Consider the following 24,508-nt stretch of genomic DNA (forward strand, 5'->3'; position numbering starts at 1 on the left):
ATGACATGGTTTTGTTTTTACAGACTACATACACACTAGCATATGTGTCGTGTTGTGTAGTAAATCAGATCCTTAACACACATACACTACTGCATTCCAGCTTAGCAGGCACTGTGTTCTCCAGAATTGCAAAATGTGAGAACAGGCACAATGGGAATCTTCTGTTAAGAGCTGTGTGAACATGCAAACTCTTGGGTGTTTCAGGCTTCACACTGGTGGCCAGAATCGTGCATGCTTCACTGGCTGGGCATGTCTCCAACATCAGCTAGGGTTCTTCAGCAGTCTGTAAGTCCCACTCAACTTTAAAGCGCAAAAGCACTGAAGTCCTGATAGGATCACACTTTAATATATCAGACTTTTTATATATTTTGCACTTCAGTCTTGCCCTAATGTAGGTGCTGCAAAAGAGGTCAAGCATATATGTTCGCATTGTTCAAAAATCTACAAATGTCAAATGAGGAAATGAAGAGAGGAAGGCATTTCAGTATCTTAACACTTAGACGCATATCCTTACTGCTTCCTACTCCTTCTGCCTCTTTGATACCTCCATTTGCATTCATCAAGCTCCCATATGCCTAAACCTAAAGCATCAGTGTAGAATAGTTTTGGACAGTGCTCTGTAATTTGCATTGCCATTTCTGTCCAGTGAGTGCTTGGCAAAATATTGGTGTGCAAGCAGTCCACTGTCATGTGATTTCTGTTAGCTGACTGATTGACAAAATAATGATGCATAATTAGTTGTCAACTGCATTCTCTAAACTTGAGCTTAACATGTTGCTCAGTAGGTGCCCAGTGCCTGTCAAATGATCTATGTACAAGTAGTTATGAACCACATGCTGTCATTTGGGGTATAGCCTTTGTTAAGAAAGTAGCAAATGTATATCAAAATATAACAAAATGTATTTTATTATTTTGTTATTGTCAATGAAATGTTACAGTTTCACACTATTATGGCACTTTGTAAATTGATTTGGGTCGGATAAAGGTGCTAGGTCACTAACTGCTAGATGCATTTACAAACATTTGGTAAAAGACCTGTGCTTTTAAGAGTTAAATGGGCTAAAATTACCCTTAATCAAAAATCACAGAAGAGTGACTGCACTCAGCATTTATTAAGCCAGAAGCGAAGCAGAAACATAAAACCAACTGCAGTGTTAGCAACTCGTCAGCACTGCTCTGCCAATGGGCCTATTTGACATAGCAGAGGAAGCAGATCTGAAAAAAGAATCTCACCAAAGAAGAGAAAATCATAGTTTTTTGTTGTTTTTTTTTCTTATGAAGAGAGCGAGAGGAGTTGGCACTTGGCAGGAGGACAGTGTATATCAGTACCCTTGGTGACAGACTGTTCCCTACTCTCCTGTCCTAGAGCAGCTTGGCCCACATCCAGCCTCAGCATCCCCTGCCAACCCAGCAGAAGAAAGGCCATTTATCTCTGGACAGCCACGAGGCTCATCATACAAACATCAGTCCACTGGCCCTGCCACTCAGCCTTTGTATCGCCGTCAAGCCTTCTTTTCTCCCATTGCTCAAGCAGTGGGACACTGCCGCACCTGATCTGCTTACACCTGTTCTGCTGGTTATCTGCGGCTCACACACTTTCCTAAGGAAATGGTTGGCCTGCACATACAAAAACAAGCCCCGAGAGACTGAATTCACCATGGCATCCAACCCTGGTAGCAGATATCAGTTCGATGCATCTGAGTGCCAGACCACATCTCCGTGCTAGAGTAAATCTCAGTGTAAAAGAACCATGCTCCATGGCTAGTCCTGTGTAATTATCACTAAACTATAAAAAAGTAGAAAAGTAATTTTAAAAACAATAAATAAAAAAAAACAGTGTATGTGCACACAAATACTTAGAAATATTAAAAACCATTTAAGATATGCAAGTATTACAGCCATTTAGAATGATTGCCATTCAGAAATAACAGGGTATTGTATACATATTACACATGTTCTTATTACAGGACATTCCACAATGAACAATTTTTTTTTGTAAGCCTTCAGAACTTTATAGATACCTACATATTCCATTTAGATTTTTTCCTAAAACTTGTACCATGCAATAGAAAATATAAGCATGAAACATGATATTAATTCATAAACAAAACTATTAACATGTATGAATACCAGTTATTAAATACTGTAAGTAAATACTGATCAAATAATGGATGGATGAATGGATGGATGAGAAAAATGAAGAACCAATTTGACATTTTAAGTGAGGGTATATAAATAGATGGATAAACAGATACAGCTCTATAATGGGTTGCACTACAAAGAAAGTATTAACTGGCAAAGTGCCCTGATATCAGGGTTGGAGTACAAAGATGTGATGGGATGAGCACTTCATGACTATTTAAAAGAGGAATATTGTTTCCATGGTTACTCTGGCTAAAATATGCTTAAATAGATGACTTGGCAGAAAAATTTAAACCTATGAGGTGCCTACAGAATAGTTAGTCTGTTTTGATCAGTTAGGCTTTATCAGTTATGATCTCGAGTAGTAGCCTGGTTACCTGTACTAGTAATGACCAAATGTCATATGTCACTTTTGCATTGTGTCTTGTCACCACACTACTGATTCTTGAATTTTGATGTCTGCGCTCACCCTAGAATATCTCGTTACAATACCTGAAATGAAACTTACAAAGGCCAAACCGAGCAGCAAATATAATCAGCCATGACGACTATTAGAATAACTCCAAACCTTTTAGGTAACCGGCCTGGACATGAGCCTTTTAATAGGTTTAATTAACCGATACGGACAGTATAAGGACAGGTGAACATTGTTTTTGCGCAACGAACAGGCCGACTGAACACAGAATGCGGTGCATGTAACAAAACTTCCATTACTCACACTGAAGCGTTGAGTCCATTGGACTGATTCAACAAACTGCTTTTTATTCCAATTGTAATCCAAGACCCTGTCGTTGGTCTTGAGATAGTAGACGGAGGAGTGGTCGAAATCCACGGAGCATCACATTATAGCGCGGTCTGTCCTCGACTCGCAACGACTCAGCCTTCCAGCGGCATAAAATGCTGTTCTATTGTAATAGCAAGAGTGCAGCCACATTATCTGCTACAGAGCAATAAATTATGCAGTTTTAACCTAATAATATATAATATGCATTTTAGTTTACGACAAACCCACTAAGCCATGCCTTCTCGTTTTTCTGTGGAAAAAATGAAGTTTATGTTACATTAATAAGTCGTAATGCTCTTCACGCAGCGCGTTTTCTTTTCTTTTTTTTTAAAAAAAGAGAGAGAGATACGGACGTCTTTATCAGCTTACGCTGATGTAGCTCCCCCTCTTTCTCAACGCGTTCTGAGCCATATCAGAGCGATTTTTTATCAACGGCCATCACAATATCCATCGTCGTGAAGTAACAATGTTGCGCGAATCTGTTTCTCACCGTCCCCCGGTCGCATCGCGCCGCTCTCGGCTCACTATGCGGAGGAAGGGGGAGTCCGGGGAGAGGAGTGGTTTCATTTACGCCAGAGCATGAGAGAAGAGAGGGAGACCAGAAACGTAGGACAGTCCCCTGATGCTATTATGCTCATGAACTACATACGCCCCCGTTTGCATGGCCTCTTGTTAAATGTTGTTCTTAGTCACCCGGTCTACGGAGACCACCGACAGGTGGGCTACGACATCGAACGGATGAGACGCGTCGTGTCGTGGTAAAACACTAACCAGTGTGAAATAGAGGCCTTCCACTGTGCTGCTCGGTGAACGCGGGCCTATTGATTCTTTGCAGCATATGTCGAAGTAATCTGCCTCAGATAGGAGCCTCAGTAATTAAAATACATACGCAGATTGCCTTTCTCGAGCATCCATTCACTGAGAGAGCACTCCCTATATTGACTGGAGCATTCTCAGTTTAGGCAGTCTGACATCATTACTGTCACCCCCTACCGCGATACGGAATTTCAGAACAGTAAACTGGGTAGCATTTTGAGCTGAATTGCATGCCAAACAGACATTTTTATGAAGATAAGCAGAAGCAAAGGGGAAGGCTGTCCTTACAGTTCTATGAAAAAAACAAACAAACAAACAAACAAAAAACCCTCATTCTGAGCAATACTGGGGAAAGAAGCCCCAGAACATTGGGTAAGTGCAGGACATGGGTCTTGGGGTACTGGCCCATATCTGCGTAGCTTCACTCCTGTTCATTAAGTAGGCAACTTTGTTAGCAGAAAACTATCTGCCATTGCACATGATGCAAAATCTGCTACGTTACCAGGTCTGTTGCAATATGTTTTTGTCATTTCTGATGAGCAGCCCTGTCCACACAGAAAGTAATGGTTAGACTGAAACATTTTTCAGGAGAATAAGCTATAAACCAAATTCTGATAGACCAGATAAGAAAAGGCCACAGATATGTTCTGGTCAGCTAAAGAATACTCTTCACTTGTGCAATGAATTGGAGCTTGTTTTTATTTTGTTTTTCTGGTAAGATAGTAGGTATAACTCTATTCTAAGATACTTTAGAGAGTAGACAGTCAGATGACTCCAGTAATAGTGTGCTATGGTTTATGTGCTGTGCAGCAGAACAAGAATATCATATAGCCAGAGGGATACAACATAGACGTTATGAAAGCAGGAGCTATTTCAGACTAATCTGTTCACATTTCTGCACCAGACACTACACTGCAGCAACACCGATCTGATCTGCATCATGTCCTTCAATTCCCACAAGAGCAGTCAACCTCTGCCAACTATATTAAAGATCAGAACTGCCCAAGTGTGTCTACATACAGCATTTAATGATGATATCAGGATCTTGGTGTAGTACCTCCCGAACGCAGTAAAGATGTTAGAACATTCAGAGATGCTGCTGCAAGGATGTAGCTGGATCTTAGCAGTGAAGTTATCTTAACTGAACTAAACTCTTTGATATAAAATCATAAACAAACATGCAACCAATACACTGTATCCCTGGGCGAATGTATCTTTTCACTATGGGCTAACAAATTTACAATGTACTTTGAAATACATTGCATCAGTACTCAGTAGCTGCAAATTATTTTTACAGACAGAAAAAATCTCTGCAAGAACAATATTTGCAATGACAATTTTACTTAAGTCCCCTGTTTTAGTACAAGACTGCCTTTTTGGATATAAACTAAGACTAGCCGTACCCCAGACCAGACCCCACTGACAATGATTGGAATTAATCCAGAACTATAGTCTTAATCTGAATATAGAATGCTTTAATTTTGTTATTAAAGTTTCTGACCCTGTTATTTACGGTTCAGGACATTATATTATAATGTATAAAACATTAAGAAGAAGAAAATAACTTCATCATTCATTTATGGTCATCCAAAATGTGCATGATTCATTTATCAGGGAGTTACCGTGTGAAACTTTACACTAGTTTCTCCACTTCCCATCGGTCTACACTGAATTCAGCTCCACTGTGGTATGTTCTGCTCATTGTCATCTGTAATTACCCATTTCTTGTTTATAGACTCATTATGAGATGAATATTAACTGTTCTCACATCCCCCGTCCCCCCAGATTTTTATGAGGTCCTGTTAATGTAACAAGCCTTAATGAGCCTTATTCTAATTCCCACTTACTTGTAGTTGCTTGTTTCCACATTTTGACCTTGTCTATCTGATCCTCTGTTCTCTTACGGATTTGTGCTGTCTGCCTTTATTCTCAAATGTACTGCCTGTTGTGACAGTAAGTCCTGAAAAAAAAATGTAAGGCACTTGAAAAACAATATGAACGCAGAGATGTTCTAGGCCACTCAATAACAGCACACACAACAGCAACTTTTTATTGATCTGCAATTATGAAGTTGTGCTCTGTGAATTAATAGAAGAGATGGAGATGGCGGTAACCTTTATCTCCTGAGAGCTATTGAGACCTCGATGATTGTCAGGGAGATGAATATAATCCCAACACAGGCATTAGCTCTGCACTTCTCATTCAAGCTTCACCAAGGACACATCATGTTGAACCACTTAGACATGATTAAGCCAAAAACATCATAAACATTTCCACATTTTTGTTATAGTTTTTTTATGAGGACGTGTAAATAATATTTTAAACAGTTTTTCTATGATCATCATTTTAGGGACCAAATTATTTTAACCTTCAAATTGTAACATTCTAAAATTGGGTCTGGAGTAATAATGCAGTTAAATTGATGAGAAATATAAAAACAATAAAGAAAAAAATTAGATTAGCCTAGCCAACTACATTAGAATTCAGTACATAGTTAGACTTTAGGAAGGGCCTCCAACTATACTGAAAAGACATGGTCAACACAGAATAGACTGTCTACACTGAAAAGACATTGTCAACACCGAGAATAGACTGTTTACACTGAGAATAGACTGTATACACTGAGAAGACATGGTCTACACTGAAAATGGACTGTCTTCACTTAGAAGACATGGTCGACACTGAGAATAGACTGTCTATACTGAGAAGACATGGTCTACACTGAAAATGGACTGTCTACATTCAGAATACTCTCTTCTTAAGTTAAATCTAGCAGTTAAGCTTCTTTAACAGTCACTTAATGGCTCTTTTCCATCCTGCTGTTCCGTCACATAGTAGAACACTGTGGCAAAATTACAATACCCTTCGTCACTGAAGGGATCTGTCATGTGGGAATACATAAACAAACCTTTTCATTTGAAAGGGGCCTTATGGTCTGTCAGACAAGGGTTATTCCCTTTCTAACAGGGTATTTTCCTTAAATATATTGCAAACACTAAATGAGAAGACATTTCCCATAATAATTCAGCATTGGGGCAGTTTCTATTTGTATATCGATGTTGCCGGTATATACGCCTACTTATGTCATAATAAAAAATGTGCAAATGCAATGGGCGCAAAACTCAGTGTAGTAAGGAACTGTCCAGGAACTAAGGTTAATCATGCAAGACTTTCATACATGATTTCATTCTCTGCATCTCGTTATCAATAAAGAAAATTAATTTTAAAAATCTCTGGAAGTGGCACCTGGAAGGGAATCACACATACAGATAACATATAGTATACAATGCACTTAATCCTAGCTAATTAGTGATTTCTTGAGCAGAAATTAGAGCACAATAACAATATTCATACTTGGCTTTCATGTGGGCTCTTTGTTACCATGGTAACCTCATGCTCTTCCTCTTTCTTTCTCGCTAAGAGTGGCAGAGATAAAGTGTCCAAAGAGGAAGTTGAAGGCAGAATTAGATATTTGTGCCACATCCGTCAGGTAAGCCAAATGACAACTGACAGAGAGATGCACAGCATACACTGTTGTTCATGGTCATCAGGACTTCACATCACATAAAGCCCATTTCGAGCAGGATAAATAAATTGGTTTTGAGCAGGGTGGATTACGTACTATAGGTAGAGTTACTATGTAAGAAACATGCAGAAACAGCCAGTTAGATAGCAACTCATAACTGTGTTACAGTGGGCTGGAGAGTACTGACATCAAGATTCCTTCCTGGCTATTTGCTTGCTAGTTGCACATTACTGGTTCATTACATGACTTGGAATCATGTTTAGAAAATAACCTACTGGGATGACCTAACTAATACAGAAAGTGATGGTGGGTCTTTCCCTTTACCACATTCCACATCTAGGTCTCATTTCACATCTGTTCTACACACTTCATTTGACAGGACGACATCTGCACTGAGACTCTACTGAGCCTAGTTTGTGAATGCCATTCATTTCATTTCATATTTTCTGAACAAATTAGCTACATTAACACTTCAGATATAATTGCTGAACATTTTATGGTTTAGCTATATACTGCTAAAAAAAAATAAAGAAAAATGAAGGACTTAAGGATGAATAAGGAACACTTAATCATCACAGTATAACACAACTCAATTAAACTTCAGGAACATTGACCTGTCCAGTTAGTGTAACGGTAGGCCGGTCCCCTACTGGGAGGGACCGTACCACTTACTTGCCCTGCTCTCAGTCACCTGCATTTTCTAGGCTTTGCTAACTTTTATCGTAGATTCATCAAGTCCTTCAGTTCGCTAGCGAGGCCCCTCACAGATCAACTCCGGGGACCGGCTAGGGGGATCAGATGGACCCCCGAGGTGGAAAAATCCTTCTAGGAGCTCAAGACTGCCTTCTCCACAGCACCCGTGTTGCAACAACTGGACCCAGAGAGACCATTTGGCGTTGAACTACGGCATTGGGGACCACGAGCTACTATCAATGAAACTCGCTTTCCAGGAGTGGAGGCACTGGCTCGAGGGAGCATGACACCCCTTCACAGTGTTCACCGACCACAGGAACCTGGAGTACTTCCAGACTACCAAGAGACTGAATGCCAGACAAGCCAGGTGGTCAATCTTTTTCTCTAGATTCAAGTTCCGGGTCACCTATAGGCCTGGGGAGAAAAGCGCCCAGGTGGACGTGCTTTCCCTGCAACACAACGCAGAGGCCTTATCGACGAGCTCAGAACCTGTTCTCTCCCCCTCATGCTTTCTGCTGTCTCTGGAGTGGGATCTAGACCGACAAATAGAGGCAGCCAACCTACATCCACAGTGTCCACCCTCTAGGTGCCACTTAAACATCGGGGTTCACTGATCACGTGGGCGCATACATCAGTGGAAACGGGACACCCTGGCACTACTCGCACCGCACAGATTATAGGGACACGTTATTGGTAGCCTGCGATGAATAAGGACGTGGTGAGGTATGAGGCTTCTTGTGCGGACTGCGCCTGCAGCAAAACACCATGTATTCCGCCTGCAGGTAAGCTTCTCCCACTGCCTACTCCCTTCTGACCATGGTCCCACCTAGCTGTAGACTTTGTTACTGACTTACCTGTCTCGGAGGGTAACACCATTATCCTGACCATAGTAGATAGGTTCTCCAAAATGGTTCCTTGTATCCCTTTGGCAGCCCTGCCTGCCGCACTGGAGACAGCCGACCTACTGTTCTGCCAGGTCTTCAGGCAGTTTGGTCTACCTGAGGACATCGTTTTGGACCGAGGCCCTCAGTTCACATCGCGGGTGTGGAAGGAACTGCTGGATAAGCTGAATATCACGGTCAACCTAATGTCCGGCTACCACCTTCAGACCAATGGATAAGTAGAACAAGTCAACCAGGAACTAGGTAAGTTCCTGCGTCTCTACAGCCAACAACACCCCGAGATGTGGAGCACGTACCTCCCATGGGCGGAGGATGCGCAGAATTCTCTGCGCCACACGGGAACTGGTCTTACCCCTTTTGAGTGTGTCCTAGGGTACCAACCGCCACTCTACCCTTGGAACACCCCCACATCAGACCAGCTGGCAGTGGAGAAATGGTGCAAGGAGAGTGAGCGGACCTGGGAGGAAACGCATCAGTGACTACGTAAGGCGATCGCTGCTTACAAAAGGAAAGCGGATCGGAAACATAGAGAGACCCCACAATATGCACTCAAGCAGAAGGTGTGGGTTGCTACCAGGGACGGCTGTGCTGGCACCGCTGGCAAACTGGATGCAAGGTATGTGGGCCCGTATACCATCACAGACAAGATTAGTGATAGGATCCTATAATCCTATAGGATTGGCCTAATGGGGAGCAGCTGGGCATCCCGGGCCTTTCACGTGTCAGCCTTAAAGCCCGTGAGAGAGGGTCCCTTTGCCAAGGAGGGTGGTCCCTCGGGTGACCCACCCCCACCTCTGGAGATGGAAGGGGGCCCGGCATATAGGGTGCGGACCCTGCTAGATTCCCGGAGGAAAGGGAAGGGACTGCAATACCTAGTGGACTGGGAGGGGTATGGTGCAGATGAGCCTAGTTGGGCCCCTGCCTCCCAGTTTTTGGACCCCAACCTCGTCATCTCCTTCCATAGGCTATACCCGCTTAAGCCTGCCCCGTGTCGGCGGGGCCGGCCACATTCCAGGAGCCTGGCAGGGTCTTTGGAGGGGGTTCTGTCACGGTAGGCCAGTCCCCTACCAGGAGGGACACGCCCAATTCAGACAGGGACCGTACCACTTACCTGCCCCGCTCTCAGTCACCTGTCTTTTAATAGGAGACACCTGCTCCTCATTCTATATCTCCCTATTTATACTCCTACAGGTGCGGAGGGTAAACGCTGCGCATTAGCAGACGAGACCACGAGTGCCCGTCCATGCAACACTACTTTGCTCCAGAAGAATTTAACGTGACTTCTTTTTGTGTTTGTTCAAATCACATGGAGAATAAAGAACATATCAGTTCGACCTCGCCGATATCTACTCCTTTGTGCAAGGAGGAACAGGAGGAGCACTGCCAGAGCCCTACAAAACTATATCCAGCGGACTACCGGTGTGCATGTTTCTGAACTGTCAGAAACAGACTCCATGAGGGTGGCATGAGGGCCCAATATCCTCGAGTGGGACCTGTGCTCACAGCCCAACACAGTGCAGCTCAACCAGCATTCATCAGAGAAGACCAGGTCCACCACTGGAATAGACAGGTTCACCACTGGTGCCCTGTTCCCTTTACAGATGAGAGCAGCTTCACACTGAGCACGTCACAGATGTGAAAGAGTGGAGATGTCATGGTGAACGTTATGCTGCCTGGAACATCATTCAGCATGACTGGTTTGACAGTATGTCAGTGATAGTCTGGCATATCCTTGGAGGGTCACACAAATCTCCATGTGATAGCCAATGATACCCTGACTGCTGTTATGTACCAGGATGAAATCTCAGATCTGTCAGATTTTACACTGGTGCAGTGGGTGCTGGGTTGCTCCTGGTACAGGACAATGCCTGGCCAAAGTGGGCAGGCATTGCATGCCATTGACAGACCCTAAAGTTCCCTAGACCTGAATCCAATTGAGAACCTGTGTGATGTTCTCTATCAGTGCAACTGCAACTACAAATTTGTGCCACAGAATGTGCAGAAGCTCACTGATGCCCTGACTATGGTTTCCAATTACCATTGTTACATCATTTTGTTCAATTAAGTACACACTTTGTAACAGTAAAGATTTTCAACCTGAATCATTTGTTCATCAAGATGTGATGTGTGATTTAAGTGTGCCCTTAATTTTCTGAGCAGTATATTATGACAAGACTTAAACATTGTGAGTTCACTGGTGAGGTCTGCAGTCTATATAAATTGTCCTTAATAGTGCAATCTGATTGGTTGCCACCACATGCAGAGAGAGCCTTGTACTGTTCTACCTCAAATTTCGCTTTCTGTTTGTCCAATTGAAATAGTCACCTGGCATCAAAGACTAAATGTTCATTCGTTTTTCTTTTGTAATATTGCATTGTTGGGCAATATTTTTGTATTTTTATATTATTGTAAAAATTTTTGTAATTTACTTCTTCAAATGCACAATACTGTCTTATTTTCCAGTTCCACATTGGGATCCTACAACAGACAAAATAAATTTGAAAAGAAATGTTTAGCATGTCACTGCATATCTTGGCTTATCGCAGCTGTCTGAGGCAGGCTTGTTAATCACTTGTCTGTCTGCCAGGGCAATTCTTTTTGACAAAGCAATGCTCAAAATATTCCAAAACTGGCTCTGGGGTGCCTTGAAAAGTCATTATCTCAGTGCTCTTTTGCTATTGTTTAATGATTAGATGAAAGTCTTTCCTTTCTGATAACAGCACTGCCTTCATAAAGAGCAATTATGCATGCCAAACCACCCTCTGATTAGTTCAGCCATTAAGAAAGAATGGATCAATATTATAAACCAGCAGCAGTCAACACAAGAAGGTCAACCTTTTATAAAAATAAATACTGAAAATTGATGTCTACTACTAACTGTTATAGTCCAATAAATAATTTTAATATTTCACAAATTGGCCACTTGTGCTCTCAGTCACTATGAAGTGAACTATAGTCTACTGAACATAGTAAACTGTCATAACTGGGGCAAAACAGATTTTTTTTTGCCCCAGAAACAGATGTTCACTGATTCAATAAATTAGCATTAGCAGCACTCAATAAACATGACCAGACATGACTGAAGTTACATAACTTGACTTCAATTGGAAGAGTATAAGTGTTATTATTAAATGTATAATCATATAATTTATAGTCATAGCCTTGTCTAGTCATACACATTACAGACTTATTAATGAATATACCTTACATTAATGAATATATACCTTACAGTCATAGTAATGAATGATCATATACCTTACAGTCATAGTAATGTATAATCACACACCTTATAGCCTTAAAATTAGAATCATTACCTTTGATTAAATAAAATAATAATGTCTCCTTCTCTAGAAAAGGGTTTACAACCATCAGACCATCAATGTGCTATTTCAAGGTTTAATAAACCATTTAAGATATTTTTGGAAACAGCTATCAAATTATGCTTAACAGGACACTTACTATCCTGGATTTATCTTCTAAGTAACAAGTAGATGCTTCTTTTTTCATATCACCCTTGTTAAATGTTTCAGGTTCAACAAGACTAAGAGAATCCCTTTTGTATATGTACACATCATATTTTTTACATGGCGGTAAACTCAGTAAAGTCTTAGGGTTGCCAAAGTACTAGTTGAGTGTAACCGTATTGTATGTCAGTGACCTTAAATGTCAGTAAATTAAAACACCACAACCAAAAATAATAAGACAATAATAAATATTTGATTTAATGTCCATATCCTGTCATTGAAAACCTGCAAAAGCACCATTATAGCCTATGTGACAGTCCAACCAGCAAAACATAACAGCAGTCATCAATGCTTTTATAATCTATATTAATGTATTTTCATTCATTATAATACATTATGTTGTGTTTTCAGTAAGATTAGTCTGGTGGTGCAGGCAATCTATACATTTGCTGGAAGTGGGACTTCTTTGTGAAAATCCGAGGATACCCCTCATAGTGAAAGAGACGCATCAGGGTGCCTCACATGGCTGCCATGCTGCTATAATTAAGCCTGGTCTGAGCCATTGCTGTGGAGGGCTATATCTCACAGTAGCGGAGCAAGAGGCTGCCAAGCTGAGTGTGGCAATGGGACAGTGAAGTCTCTCCACTAGACAAGGTGTTGATGTGCAAATACGACAGGCCAACTCCAAAAGAAATTAAGTGAAAGGACACATGTTACAGCATTGCAGTAAGGTAGCCGTTATTTTTTCATAAATGGGGATATATTGAACTCGTGTAACTGAAATTTTGATTTGTACGACTATCTTTGACAAGTAGTCTGTCATGGCAACATAAATGTGGTTGTTTAACAACACATGCAAAGTACAAGTATATTTGTGCAAATACACTGCATTACATTAATCATAGTGAAATGTAACACTATGGCTGTTTGCAATCTTACTTAATCCATGATCAACAAGAGTTTCGATCTGTTGGTTGTAACCTGCGATCACGGTTTTTTACAGTTACCAGTGGGCAGAAACATTAGCTTGGTGCCACAGTTGTCTAAGGTCACCCTGAGATCCAATTTGGGTAGCTGGAGCAGCCATAGAGATTTTGTGCAGTTTATAGAGGCTGTAATGGATTGGCTGAGAATGAAGAATTCAGATGGCCTATTCCTCACTTACTGTTGAGATGTCAGTAAACACAGGCATCGGGAGTTCCATAGTGCAGGCTGATTTAGTACATGTTTACTATAGAATCAAGTGAAGTAAATCAAGTTGATTGTATTCACAACATATGAAGGAATTCAGTACATTTTATTATATCATGTCAGCAATGATTTCATTAATTAACAAAATATCAATAACTTGTAACTGAACATGCTCTCCATTTAATTAGATTCCAAGGTATTGTTCACTGTATTGTACAGTATATTCACCTACTTAACAATAAAAAATAACACCAATTTCTCATAGTGGCCTGGAAGGTCACTTGACTAATTAGGTTATAGTTTCCAAGATACCCTCCAGGTAATCCTAACACAGCAAAGGCAGGCAGGAAACTGGCCATCCTCCATCCACAGGGCAGTGTTTGGTCTGGATTTTAAAGACCATGAATTGAAGCTTAAACCAGAACTGCAATTTGAGTTTTGCCATATGGCCTGTAAGATTTTATAAACATGTTCTCTTTGTGGATTGTACTATACCTTCAGCACCTCCTGCAGTGTCTTGCTCCTTCATACTAAAAAGGTGTGCTGTTTTCCCAGAGTTTTTCTGTTCTAATCTGAAAAGGGGGAAAGGATCATCTAGCCATATGTTACCTACCGAGGCTATCCCAACATAGTCTGCATCGTTCAGCACAGAGAAACGTGAAAGTTGCTATGATGGTCCAGCGAAGGACTGCCACTGACCAAGAGACTGGGAGTAACTAGAAGAACAGGCGTTGCACCACCTACCATATTCGCTCTTCAGGGATTCCAGGCTTCCTCTCCTTTCAGCTCTACTGCAACCTAGCTATGCTCCATCTGTCACTGTTGCCATGGCAACAAGTCCCATTCATCTGCATAAAACCACAGAGGGAGATCTTCTGCTCTGATCTATCAGTATGAGTCAATGGCGTCTCCGTCTTGGCTAACTGGCAGAGTTGTTTTAAAATGTGACTGGCCATAATTAGCATGACCGCTAACTGGAAACCACTGCAAATTATGATTCATATTCATAGCCATAATGGCAGACATTGTATGTCCACCTCTGATTTCTAGCCATTAAAACTGTAAAACTGGGTAGAGTTACATCTGACAACTCTTAGATGCTATCAAGTTAACAGAACACTGTGGATAATATTCATATGGTTGTGACAAGGAAACTAGTATCATGTCTAACATGATTTAAGATAGAATGTAAATTTCTGAAATGGCAATCTTTGGCAAGTTTGTCTATGTCAGGTATAGTGAGAAGTATGGTTACGGAGCCCTTTGCTGGCATTTTTCAAATGTCACAACATTCATCGCTGATAGAATCTAGTAGATATCACAGCATAAATTTGATTTCAAAGGAAGACTATTCCCCTAGGCTCCCTTCAGCTGCAGGAAAATGAAACAAGCAGCCAGGCTACATCCTTGGAGAACTCAGGGTAGAGTAGGTCTCAAAGGCCACTCTGGAGCTGGTATGAAGAGAACACAATGAAGAGAGTTCACAAATCAGTCTTACAAGACTTGTGTAACTCACATGGCCGATTGTGTAACACTTGAGTCTTGGGTAGATGCAACTGATGCAACCGATTGTAGCCTTCCTTCTACATATCCGCTTCATCCATGGTACAGCTTTCTCCACATGGAGACAGAACAAAACAATAAACCTTATCTTTTGCCTCTTGAAATTATGATGTAGGAAATCTTCAATAATCTCACTGCATTTACAGCCACCAGGAAGTGAAGTGTAATCTCCACATCAGAAAGAATGGATGATGTGATTGTAAAATGTTGATAAGTCCCCGGTTTGTCATTGCAGTGCTTTCCGTCATTAAAGTGGACACTCTGAGATTTAATCATGCCTGTGGCTGCTTAGTTAGCAGATGTTAGAAAACCATAGCAGGTTGTACCCTGGGGATGCTAAACTACTGATGTTATTATGTAGATTAGTGTAGGTAAGATTTTATATACCAAAGCCTCTATTAACATCTTTGAATTTTTATCACCCTATTTAATTCTTTTTACATTATTAGTAATGTCATCAGTATACGTAATGTTTATCTATTGTGTTTCATTCATAGTGCCACAGTGATCAGTTACATAAAGCTGAAAGATATATACATACACAGATATCTATAGAGAGATTGCAATTCTGAATAACTCTCATCCATGTTGAGTTGTACACCAACACGGAACGAAGGGGCCTAAATCCCGTCCGGTGGCTCACCCCAAGTGTGAAGATAGAGGCAGTGACTCTGACTTCGTCATGACTCTGTGGTTATTAGATTCACTCGAGAACAACAGCTGGCTCATATTTGAAACATACTCCCCTTCTCCAAATGGGAAGGCTGATTCCACAGCCATGGCTCTGTGTCTCCAGTGACATTGTTGCCTAGAAATCAAGGCTATAGATAGCTCACAGCACACAGCACTGGAGCAGCTGCTTGAGACCTTAAAGTACCAGGAATCAGTGCAAACGGTAGGCTGTGGCTTTCAAGCAATGTCACAATGAGACAGCATCAATCCCACAATAATGCAGATGTTCCATTATATATTTTTGATGCGACTTTTTGAGACTTTGGTCCCATATCAATCATAATGTGTGACACATCCTACTGTCAATATAGCCCAATCTGGTTGATATCTGTCCCAGATTCTCTGTCATAACATGTTACCATGGCAACAAAATGTTGCCTAATTATGCATGCAGAATTAACAACGTGCAATCAATAATCTAGTCTAGAGTGAGAGGAGAGGTCTGATTGAGTGATAATGAAACAAAACCAATAGGCTCCCTTTAATTATAATAAAACCAAACCACTTCACAGTCACTACACAAATTCACACTTCCCTCAATCAGGCAAATTAACCTCTAGTATGAAAAATGACACCACTCGCAAATCCGTCAAAGAATTCAAGTGTCAAAATTCACAATACGACAAACGTAGTCACTCTAAGCCAAACTCTCCGAGCAGCTTTTAGGACAACAATTGCCACAAACAGGAGGTCTGCTGGTGAGCACTTCTCGCTTGGCTCCCTTCCTGTGTGTGTGAGGGCAGTGCAAACTCGCTGTCCTCACCCTCCTCTCTCCTCCCCGAGGGCCGCAAGGAAGGTGCTAATGAGAACACCTGGTCAAAGAGCGGAGAGAGAGAAGTGTTCCTGAGACTGTCCATTATGCCACCCGCTCAGCTACATCACACGAGCCTGCACCAGGAACGTCACTGTACACAATAAGCAAGCAATCTAAGGCAAGCTGATGATAAACTCTGAATTCATGATGAGCTGGGAGCTAAATTAACATTCTGTCAAGGTACTGGCTCTGAGACAAGATCATTCTTCATTTTCTACGCAACAGTAATATTCATAGAATATATACAAAAGGGTTACAGTTGAAGAATTTATAACACACTTAACTACTTTAAGATAATTTATAACACAACTGCTTTATGATAATTCAGAGTATGCTCTATTTAATGCTGTGATTTTACAAAGGTAACATGGAGCTGGATAATCATTCCACCACCATCCCTTCAGTAATATTCATAACTTGCAAAAAGATATGAAGTCAGTCTCTCTCACGTTCTCTCTCTTTTTGTTGTTGTTCTTGAGAAAGTGATGCGCCTCTGTCCTGTGAAACAGAACAGGCACCTAACAGCAAATGTTAGCCATGCTCTAAATTGTCTCTGCTCTTGTTGTTTCACACCTGAGGCAAAACATAAAAGTACTGAAAGTGGTGAAACTGCCTAGTGGCATCTCAGAATCCCAAGAAATCCAGACCTCTCCCTTTAGAAACCAACAAAGGGACACACTGGCTGCCAGCCACAAAGAATGGCATTTAAGAGCAGCTCTCTGAAAGAAAAAAAAGCTTCCCTGTGCTAGAATTTACATTTCACATCTGCTGCAAGAAATCATCGTGGCTGTAATATCTCTCTGTACATCACAATGGTTGCATGATTACATCAAGCTGTTGTCCATGCTTCGTCTAACAGAAGGGCCAGGAGTTCAATGACTGCATTGTTTGAGTCATAACTACAGTTCATAACTACAGTGAGTCCATTTCATAAGTTCGCTCAACCTTTGAATAGATTTCTACCATAGGAGTAAATTATAGACTCAGCTGCACTATATCACTGTTGGGCTGACAAATAGGTACAGCTCTGGGCAAAAAATGGAAGAATTCTGTAGGGTGATACCCTGAAATACTATACAGTAAAAACAATAAACTTGATTTGTCTAAGCTATGTCTTTGCTTACTTAAATTAAATGTTAGGAATGTAATAATAAATGATTAAACTACCAAAACAGCACTTATAATATTGACTGTACATAATGACACCAGCACGATCTGTGATTCTAATGGCCGATACCACTTACTTTCATAATTTGCTTCACTTACCAATGAAGAAATGGGACACCCTCTAGAATTTTTTGAAGCCTGCACTCCGATACGGAGACCAGGGCACACAGAGCCTCTGTAGGTTATTACTGGTGGGTAAGGAGAGCCGTCCAGTTCCTCGGTGTGCATTCAATCTGGTTGACCTGCCTCATCTTCAGCCTCTTATTCAAATCCTGCCAGCCACTAGGCTATGACGAGATGTCCAGTTAGATCATCCATGACCCTGCTCTCAGTCCTGACTCTGGGACCAACAGAGGTCTCCTCTGGAATCCCCACAAGCCTGCAAAATTAGGGTTAAAACAGCATGTTATTCTCCCAGTACACTGCTCATGAAAGGGGTCAGAAGACAGTGAAATGGTCATGCAGTACTATAAGGCGGCAATTTGCAAATTTATTCATACTGACACTTATATACTTAGTGAACACAAGATAACTACGGATATACTGTGAAAAGCATCCGAACTCTCAACTGTGCTTGGTGATTCAATGCCGTTCATTCCATTGCTGACACTGTTAATTTTTCACACATCTTCAGGACACTGAAATTTAAAATCTACCCCTGATACTATCCTTGAGGTCTTTGGTGTGATGCTTATCCAGGACAGGAATATGCGTGGCAGGACACATGAGAGAGGCTTCTGCGATCTCTCTGCTCGAATCATATGAGCTTTTGTCAAAGGTTCTGAACAAGCAATGCAATGGAATTGTGGGCAATTGCCTTTAACCTCAGCATGAAGATAAAGGGGGTTATTTGAGTGATGCCAGCATCACTCTGAGATGTAGCTATTTTAGATATGTCCTCAAAAATCAGTCCCAGGCTCTAAACCATGTGCTATTAGCATTTAGAAGCTTCTAATATCTACAAAGTGGTGGAATACAGCTGTTGAAAAAGTGAATGATAAAAATGGAATGAAATGAAACCTATAAAAAAAATGAAAGATTGCACATTATGGTCACTTTTCATACCTACAAAATCTTCTGTTATACAGAATTTTAAAGACATTAATCTTCATTACTGGTCTTATAACTGGTCTGTCTTTTTTAAAGAGACAGCTGAGGTAGTTTCCAGGGCAGGCTCAAGCAGGCATGCCCTACCTAAGGTCTGGATCAGCAGGTACTGGAGCCAGTGACTGTGCATTCAAGCACTCCCAAGGCAACCTGGGGATTTGGGCCAAACACACCAGGCTTGGACAGAAGCAAAGAGAGACAAGGAATGGCTAATGCAAAGAGGGACAGGCAATGGCTAAAGCCCAGCTTCTTAGAGAAGAGTGTAACTGGAAGTTGGTGACAGGAGACTGAGCCTCATGTCATGTGATGTGGAAAGTGTCGGAAGTGGAAAAGGTGAGGACCGGCCTCCACACCACAAATGGTCATGCAGTGCATGAGTGGAGCACGCCGACTTAAGCCCAACAGAATCTTCCATTAATACAGATGGAATGAGGCCATTATACATGCATGTTTGCAAGATCTGCATAGTAGATTTATGAAAAAGCAGTTTTGTGTGCAGTCTGGAAAACTAATTTATAGCAATTTATGATAGAGGCTTTGTCTAATACTGTCAATATAATGAAATAATGACTATTTTGACTTAATAGAGTAATTTTCAGTCTGCAACACTGTTTGATATGGGCTGGGAATTCACACTGAAATAAAAGCCCTTTGGTCCAAGTCGAACAACATCAAAGTTAAAGAAGCAGCAAAACAACAAGCACAGGATGACCACTCAAGCAAGCCACTTCCAAGCAAGCACTTTGGGTTCATTCAGAGCTCAGTGGTGACAAAGGCACAAAGGAAACAAATAAATGGCTAAAGTGAGAACAGGTGAAAGTGGAGCAACTGTCCCCGAGGTCCTTCATTTCTGGGACGTATCATTATGCCGTTTCCGCAGAGATACATCAAATGCTAAAATGCTATGCACATGTTTGCTGTCGAGAGTGGGATAACGTGCACAATCACCCTGTTCAGATGGCCATGTGGTCTACGTCACAACGGCGAAGATGAGTGATGTCGCCCCCCGGAGAAAAGGGGAGAGGATCACTGAGTCACTGAAATAAGCACACCTTCAGGCACTAAATAAAGCCGATATGGCCTTGCACAGAGCTGATTTCATCCAGCCACCTGCCTGCAGCGTTACTGCACTTTTCAATATGATGGGCCGGGAAAAGAGTTTTGTTTTTGAGGTTTGTGTTAAAGACAGAGAGGTCCTTTGTGTTCAGCAGAATTTATGTAATATAAGAAAGAACTACATTGGCACATTTTTTATCGAGTATGTGACTGCAAACACTTTGTGTGGGTGTGTTCACCCATGCCTTTTGGTAATTAACAGAGTATACGAGGTACAAAGACCTACAATTTTTTTATTTTTAATTTTCTTTTTCAGGAAATGTCTGCAACCCTTTTTGCTAAATCATTTCATATGTTCTGCACTGGAACCACAAATACATGAACCTGATGCAAAAATGCATACTGAACCTATAAACATCAGGGCTATCCTCTACCAAAAATTGAGATATTTTGAAAAAATGTCTTTAAAATTCAAAGCTACCAAAATATTTCCTAAAATCATTCAGTTATGTTCACAAAGTAAGATATTTGGACAAGTGTTCATAAGCTACTAAACAGTCATCTGGCACTGTGGGATCAAATTACAAGACAGATTAAGTTTTTAAGATTTGACCTGCCCAGTGGTTACATGCCTCACAATACCTAGTGAGGCATTCACACGACAAACTTAGCTTGATGTTAAGAATCTCCTTCAAATATGAGATAGTCTGCCATGAGTGAAAGTAATATTAGATAGTCTCTTGGTGAAACCCAGGGGGTGTCCAAGTATCCCAGACTGCCTTTCACTGGCCTACTTTGATATTTCTGGTGTCCCTGCATTTACAAACTGCAATGATTTTGCAGAGGCAGTACACTCAACCAATGAGGCCTTGGAAAACCGAAATATATGAAACTATAGCAGAGGCAGATGGAGAAAAACATCATCCATCATTTAAATGACTACAGGCCCTGCTCAGATCGATCAAGCAAGAATTTTTAACATGTAAAGCACATGCTCAGCTTTCCCATGTAACCTATGTTAGGTCACCAGCTATGCAGAAGAAGAAAGCAATATAAATACAATATATTGAAAAGCAATATATGTTAAATACAGGACAAAGGTAAACTGCAATTTCTCTTCTGTTACTGGACTGTTTTATATACAGTATGTCTATGGTATAATACAAAACCTTTTAAACCCTTTAACACCAGCAAACAAAATATATAGCTTTATAACTACTTGTGAGAAGTTGCAGGGATATGCAGGGGCATTCTTGGAGGTAGATAGGTATTATATGCTGCAAAATGTAACAGCAATATGTAAAACTAAAATGCTTTTAGTGATCACTTGTGTTCGTACTAGATGTAAAAAATATTGGCTACTGTGAAGTAAGTAGTATAGACTTTATATGAAATATTTATTCAATTATATACAAATCTACTGTATATTCAAATGCCACTAATCAAACGTCAAGCATCGAGTCACCACAATAAACTTTCATTTTAATATAATTAAATTTAGGTAGTTAACTCTAAGCTAATGAAAATAAATTTGAGCATAGTATCTAGCCCAAAAATAAATGTGACAGATCTTAACATGTTTTTGCACATTATCAATTTTTGATCTGTCAAAACCTCGAGTTATGTCTGTCATAACAGGAAGGCTTTGATTAGTTTAATCAAATCTCTTCACACTCTGGTGCTACCACTGACCTGAAACCAGTCCGTAATCTTAGCCTAAACTATTCATGTATGCTGGGGAAAAGATGGACCCTAACTAAAGCCTTATGCTATTATTTCTCTTTTTTTTTTTTTACTAGGAACAAAGAGCCCTTTTGCCAGTGAGGGTAAAGAGGAAAACATGTTCCAGTGGTTTTTAAGATAAACTGTCATGTTAGCTCAAAAGCTGAGAATGATCACTTACAGCCTGCAAAGGCATTCAGGAAATGATGTTCCTGCTAAGCAACATGCCAGCCAATCAAATGTCAGGAAGGTCATGCAGCAAATTGGTTGCTTGGCATTCTCCTCCAAGTATGCTGAAGTGTCAAACAGTGAGGCATGGACTTCAGTTATGTGAAAGGCTATATGTATCGGAGGAGCTGTATACTAGCCTTTGAATAACAAAAAAATAAGGCAATGTCTAATTGCCTCAACAGGTGCATAATGCTAAATCACCTCTATATTTATTTATATAATGTGTTTCATAGGTCACTCTCCAAAACAGTTATTATGCCAGTTTCAATATTTCAGTAGTGACTTAATATACATAAATAGGGAAGAGAAGTCACCAAAATAAACTTTAACTTGTTTGAGAACTGACCACTGCTGAATTCAGAGGGACAAAAAGCATGCACAATGTATGCCACACTGAATCTCACACTGAAATATGCCAAATTGTGATCCTAGCCAGACAAAATAGTAACCCCAAGCCAGCTAAAGTCACGCTGTCTAACTGCTTAGCTAACACACTTCTGGAACCACAGCAGCCTACAACCGTAGCACTGACCCTGCCAAAGACAACACATAGCTTCACTTTTAATGGTCCAGGCTTTCACCTCGTTGTTGACTCTCTGAGCAGTGTTTCTCCGGACAGTGGAGAGAAGGGGGGGCAGACTGGCACAAGCGATGTTTGCGAGAGCCGATTAAGTGCACAGGGTCAGGGGCATGGCTCCGGCTCTGGGCTCCTGTGCTCCTGGGGAGGTGAACGGGGAGACTTTTATTTGTGACTTCACACAGAGGCCCTGCCTGAGTGGGCTGATAAGCAGTCATGCTACACTGAGTTGCCATGGAAACTGCAGGGGAACGAAGGAGAAAGTGCAAGACAGCGGATGTGAATTAAGTTCTGTCATTTTAGCACCTACTGTGGAATACAGAAAGCATGCAAATTGTGAGGAGACACTAAAGCACTGGCTTCAGGTGTAATCCCTGATGCTTAAAGCCCAATCATATGAAATAGCTTGCTACATAAGTACCACTTTTCAGATACTATGAAGAATTGCTTTTTTTTTTTGGTCTCTAAGGTGTTTGGTTCCTTCCTAACTTTACATTTCTCTACTCAAAGACAATAACACACAGTAGCTGAGGCCAGAGCACATTTGTGTCCATATTAGAAGCAAGGAGAGCACCCCCCCCCCCCCCCCCAGCACTGCTGTTCCGCCGAGGCCATATATGAGCACAGACATCATAATGCAGGTAGTGCCTATATGCAGTGCGGCTGAGCTCAAAATGCACCCATGGCTCCATCTACTGAGCAGAGACGTGCAGAGGTGAGCACTCTGCTGCTGCTGCACCGTCTGCCACCACCACCCCTCAGCTGGGCGTGCTCGTCTGGATCCTCCCCAACACTCCCAGGGCAGAGCGGCTCTTTGCGGAGGGACATGCTTTTCAGTCACTTAATGACTCCATCAATGTGGTAAATCCTAAGGTGGATACACCAAGGACGTTTTATACAGCCCGCATAGCACACAGCCCAGCTGGAGGTGCGGGGAGCCCTCATTAATCGACGCAGCACGCCAAACTCATCAGTTTGATTAGCTCAGATCGGCCTCCATCCCCAATTAAACATGTGGAGATTTATCACTGCCGCCCCCAAACGATTAGACATGGCATGTATAGAAAATGGAAAACTACATTTTTTTCCCTTAGGAGGAACGAAGCTCTTAACAGCTCCAGGACTTTCACAAATTCTTACATGAGCTTTATGAGACCAACAATGACCAATCTCATTGTTCTAAGGGATACATGGATTCTTAGAGAGCAATCACCAAGGTGCAGGTGTAAAACTCTGATTTGTCCTACTTCTATATTCTGATTAGAATGTTTGAACACATCTTAAGGTCCTCCCCGTGGTACAAAGTGGAGCAATCAAAATGATCAAACTATTAAAGTAATTGGAAGTGCCTCTTTCAATCTGAGAGACAGTTTCAGATTCATTCAGTAAATGGAAAGGAATACATCACATCTGAAGAACTGGATCAAACAATCCTAACAGAACTGTAGTGCACTGCAAGTACTGTTGTTGTCTGCATGCTCTCTCTTATGTACTTAAGATATTTTAATTAAGAAATATTCTGAGGTTTTACTTGGTTGTAAGGACCTATGTATCCATAGTGCAAATATGTTAGCTAGTTATTTTAATTACATTTTAAACTCAGAGAATACGTGTACAGAATAACAGAGAACCTTCACTAAAGATATGAATGGATTAATTAATTAATACATCAACACTAAATAAACCACCTCACAGACAGACTAACTGAGTGCATTGATTGGTTTTGGGGTAAATCCTATATAACTATTCTTAGATAATCATGTTTCATATACAGAGAGTCATTCTTACGCTTCAGAGATTTTTGTTTAAAATTATATCTGTTTGAACAGGACCTCCCCTGCAGATAAAATAAGACAAAATAATTAGTGAACATCTTCCTCCCAAGAACAATAAACAAACCACACACACACACACACACACACACACACACACACACACACACACACACACACACACACACACACACACACACTTTTACAACCCATAAAGCCATCAACAAAAAAAGAAACTTAGAGAAGGAA

The 24,508-nt window shown here is 41.1% G+C and overlaps 1 protein-coding gene across 15 annotated transcripts in view; it reads right to left on the reverse strand.

The window, feature by feature from the left end:
• lrrc7 (leucine rich repeat containing 7) overlaps positions 1–24,508 on the reverse strand; it is an 84,889-nt gene that overhangs the window by 52,065 nt on the left and 8,316 nt on the right. For 11 of the 15 annotated variants that reach the window (XR_014124540.1, XM_081717539.1, XM_027013557.3 and 8 more), the window contains exon 1: positions 2,861–3,462. Coding sequence is in view for 12 of the 15 variants with exons in the window: in XM_081717539.1 (XP_081573665.1) it covers positions 2,861–2,879 (19 nt within the window). In the remaining 3 variants the exon portion in view is untranslated. Of the gene's footprint in view, positions 1–2,860; positions 3,464–17,893; positions 18,174–24,508 lie in introns of those variants that run through there. The other 4 variants (XM_027013560.3, XM_027013559.3, XM_081717541.1 and 1 more) reach the window with 3 other exon arrangements.

Source organism: Electrophorus electricus, chromosome 7 (assembly GCF_041902795.1).
Source record: "Electrophorus electricus isolate QZ-2024a chromosome 7, ASM4190279v1, whole genome shotgun sequence".
Lineage (NCBI taxonomy): Eukaryota > Metazoa > Chordata > Actinopteri > Gymnotiformes > Gymnotidae > Electrophorus > Electrophorus electricus.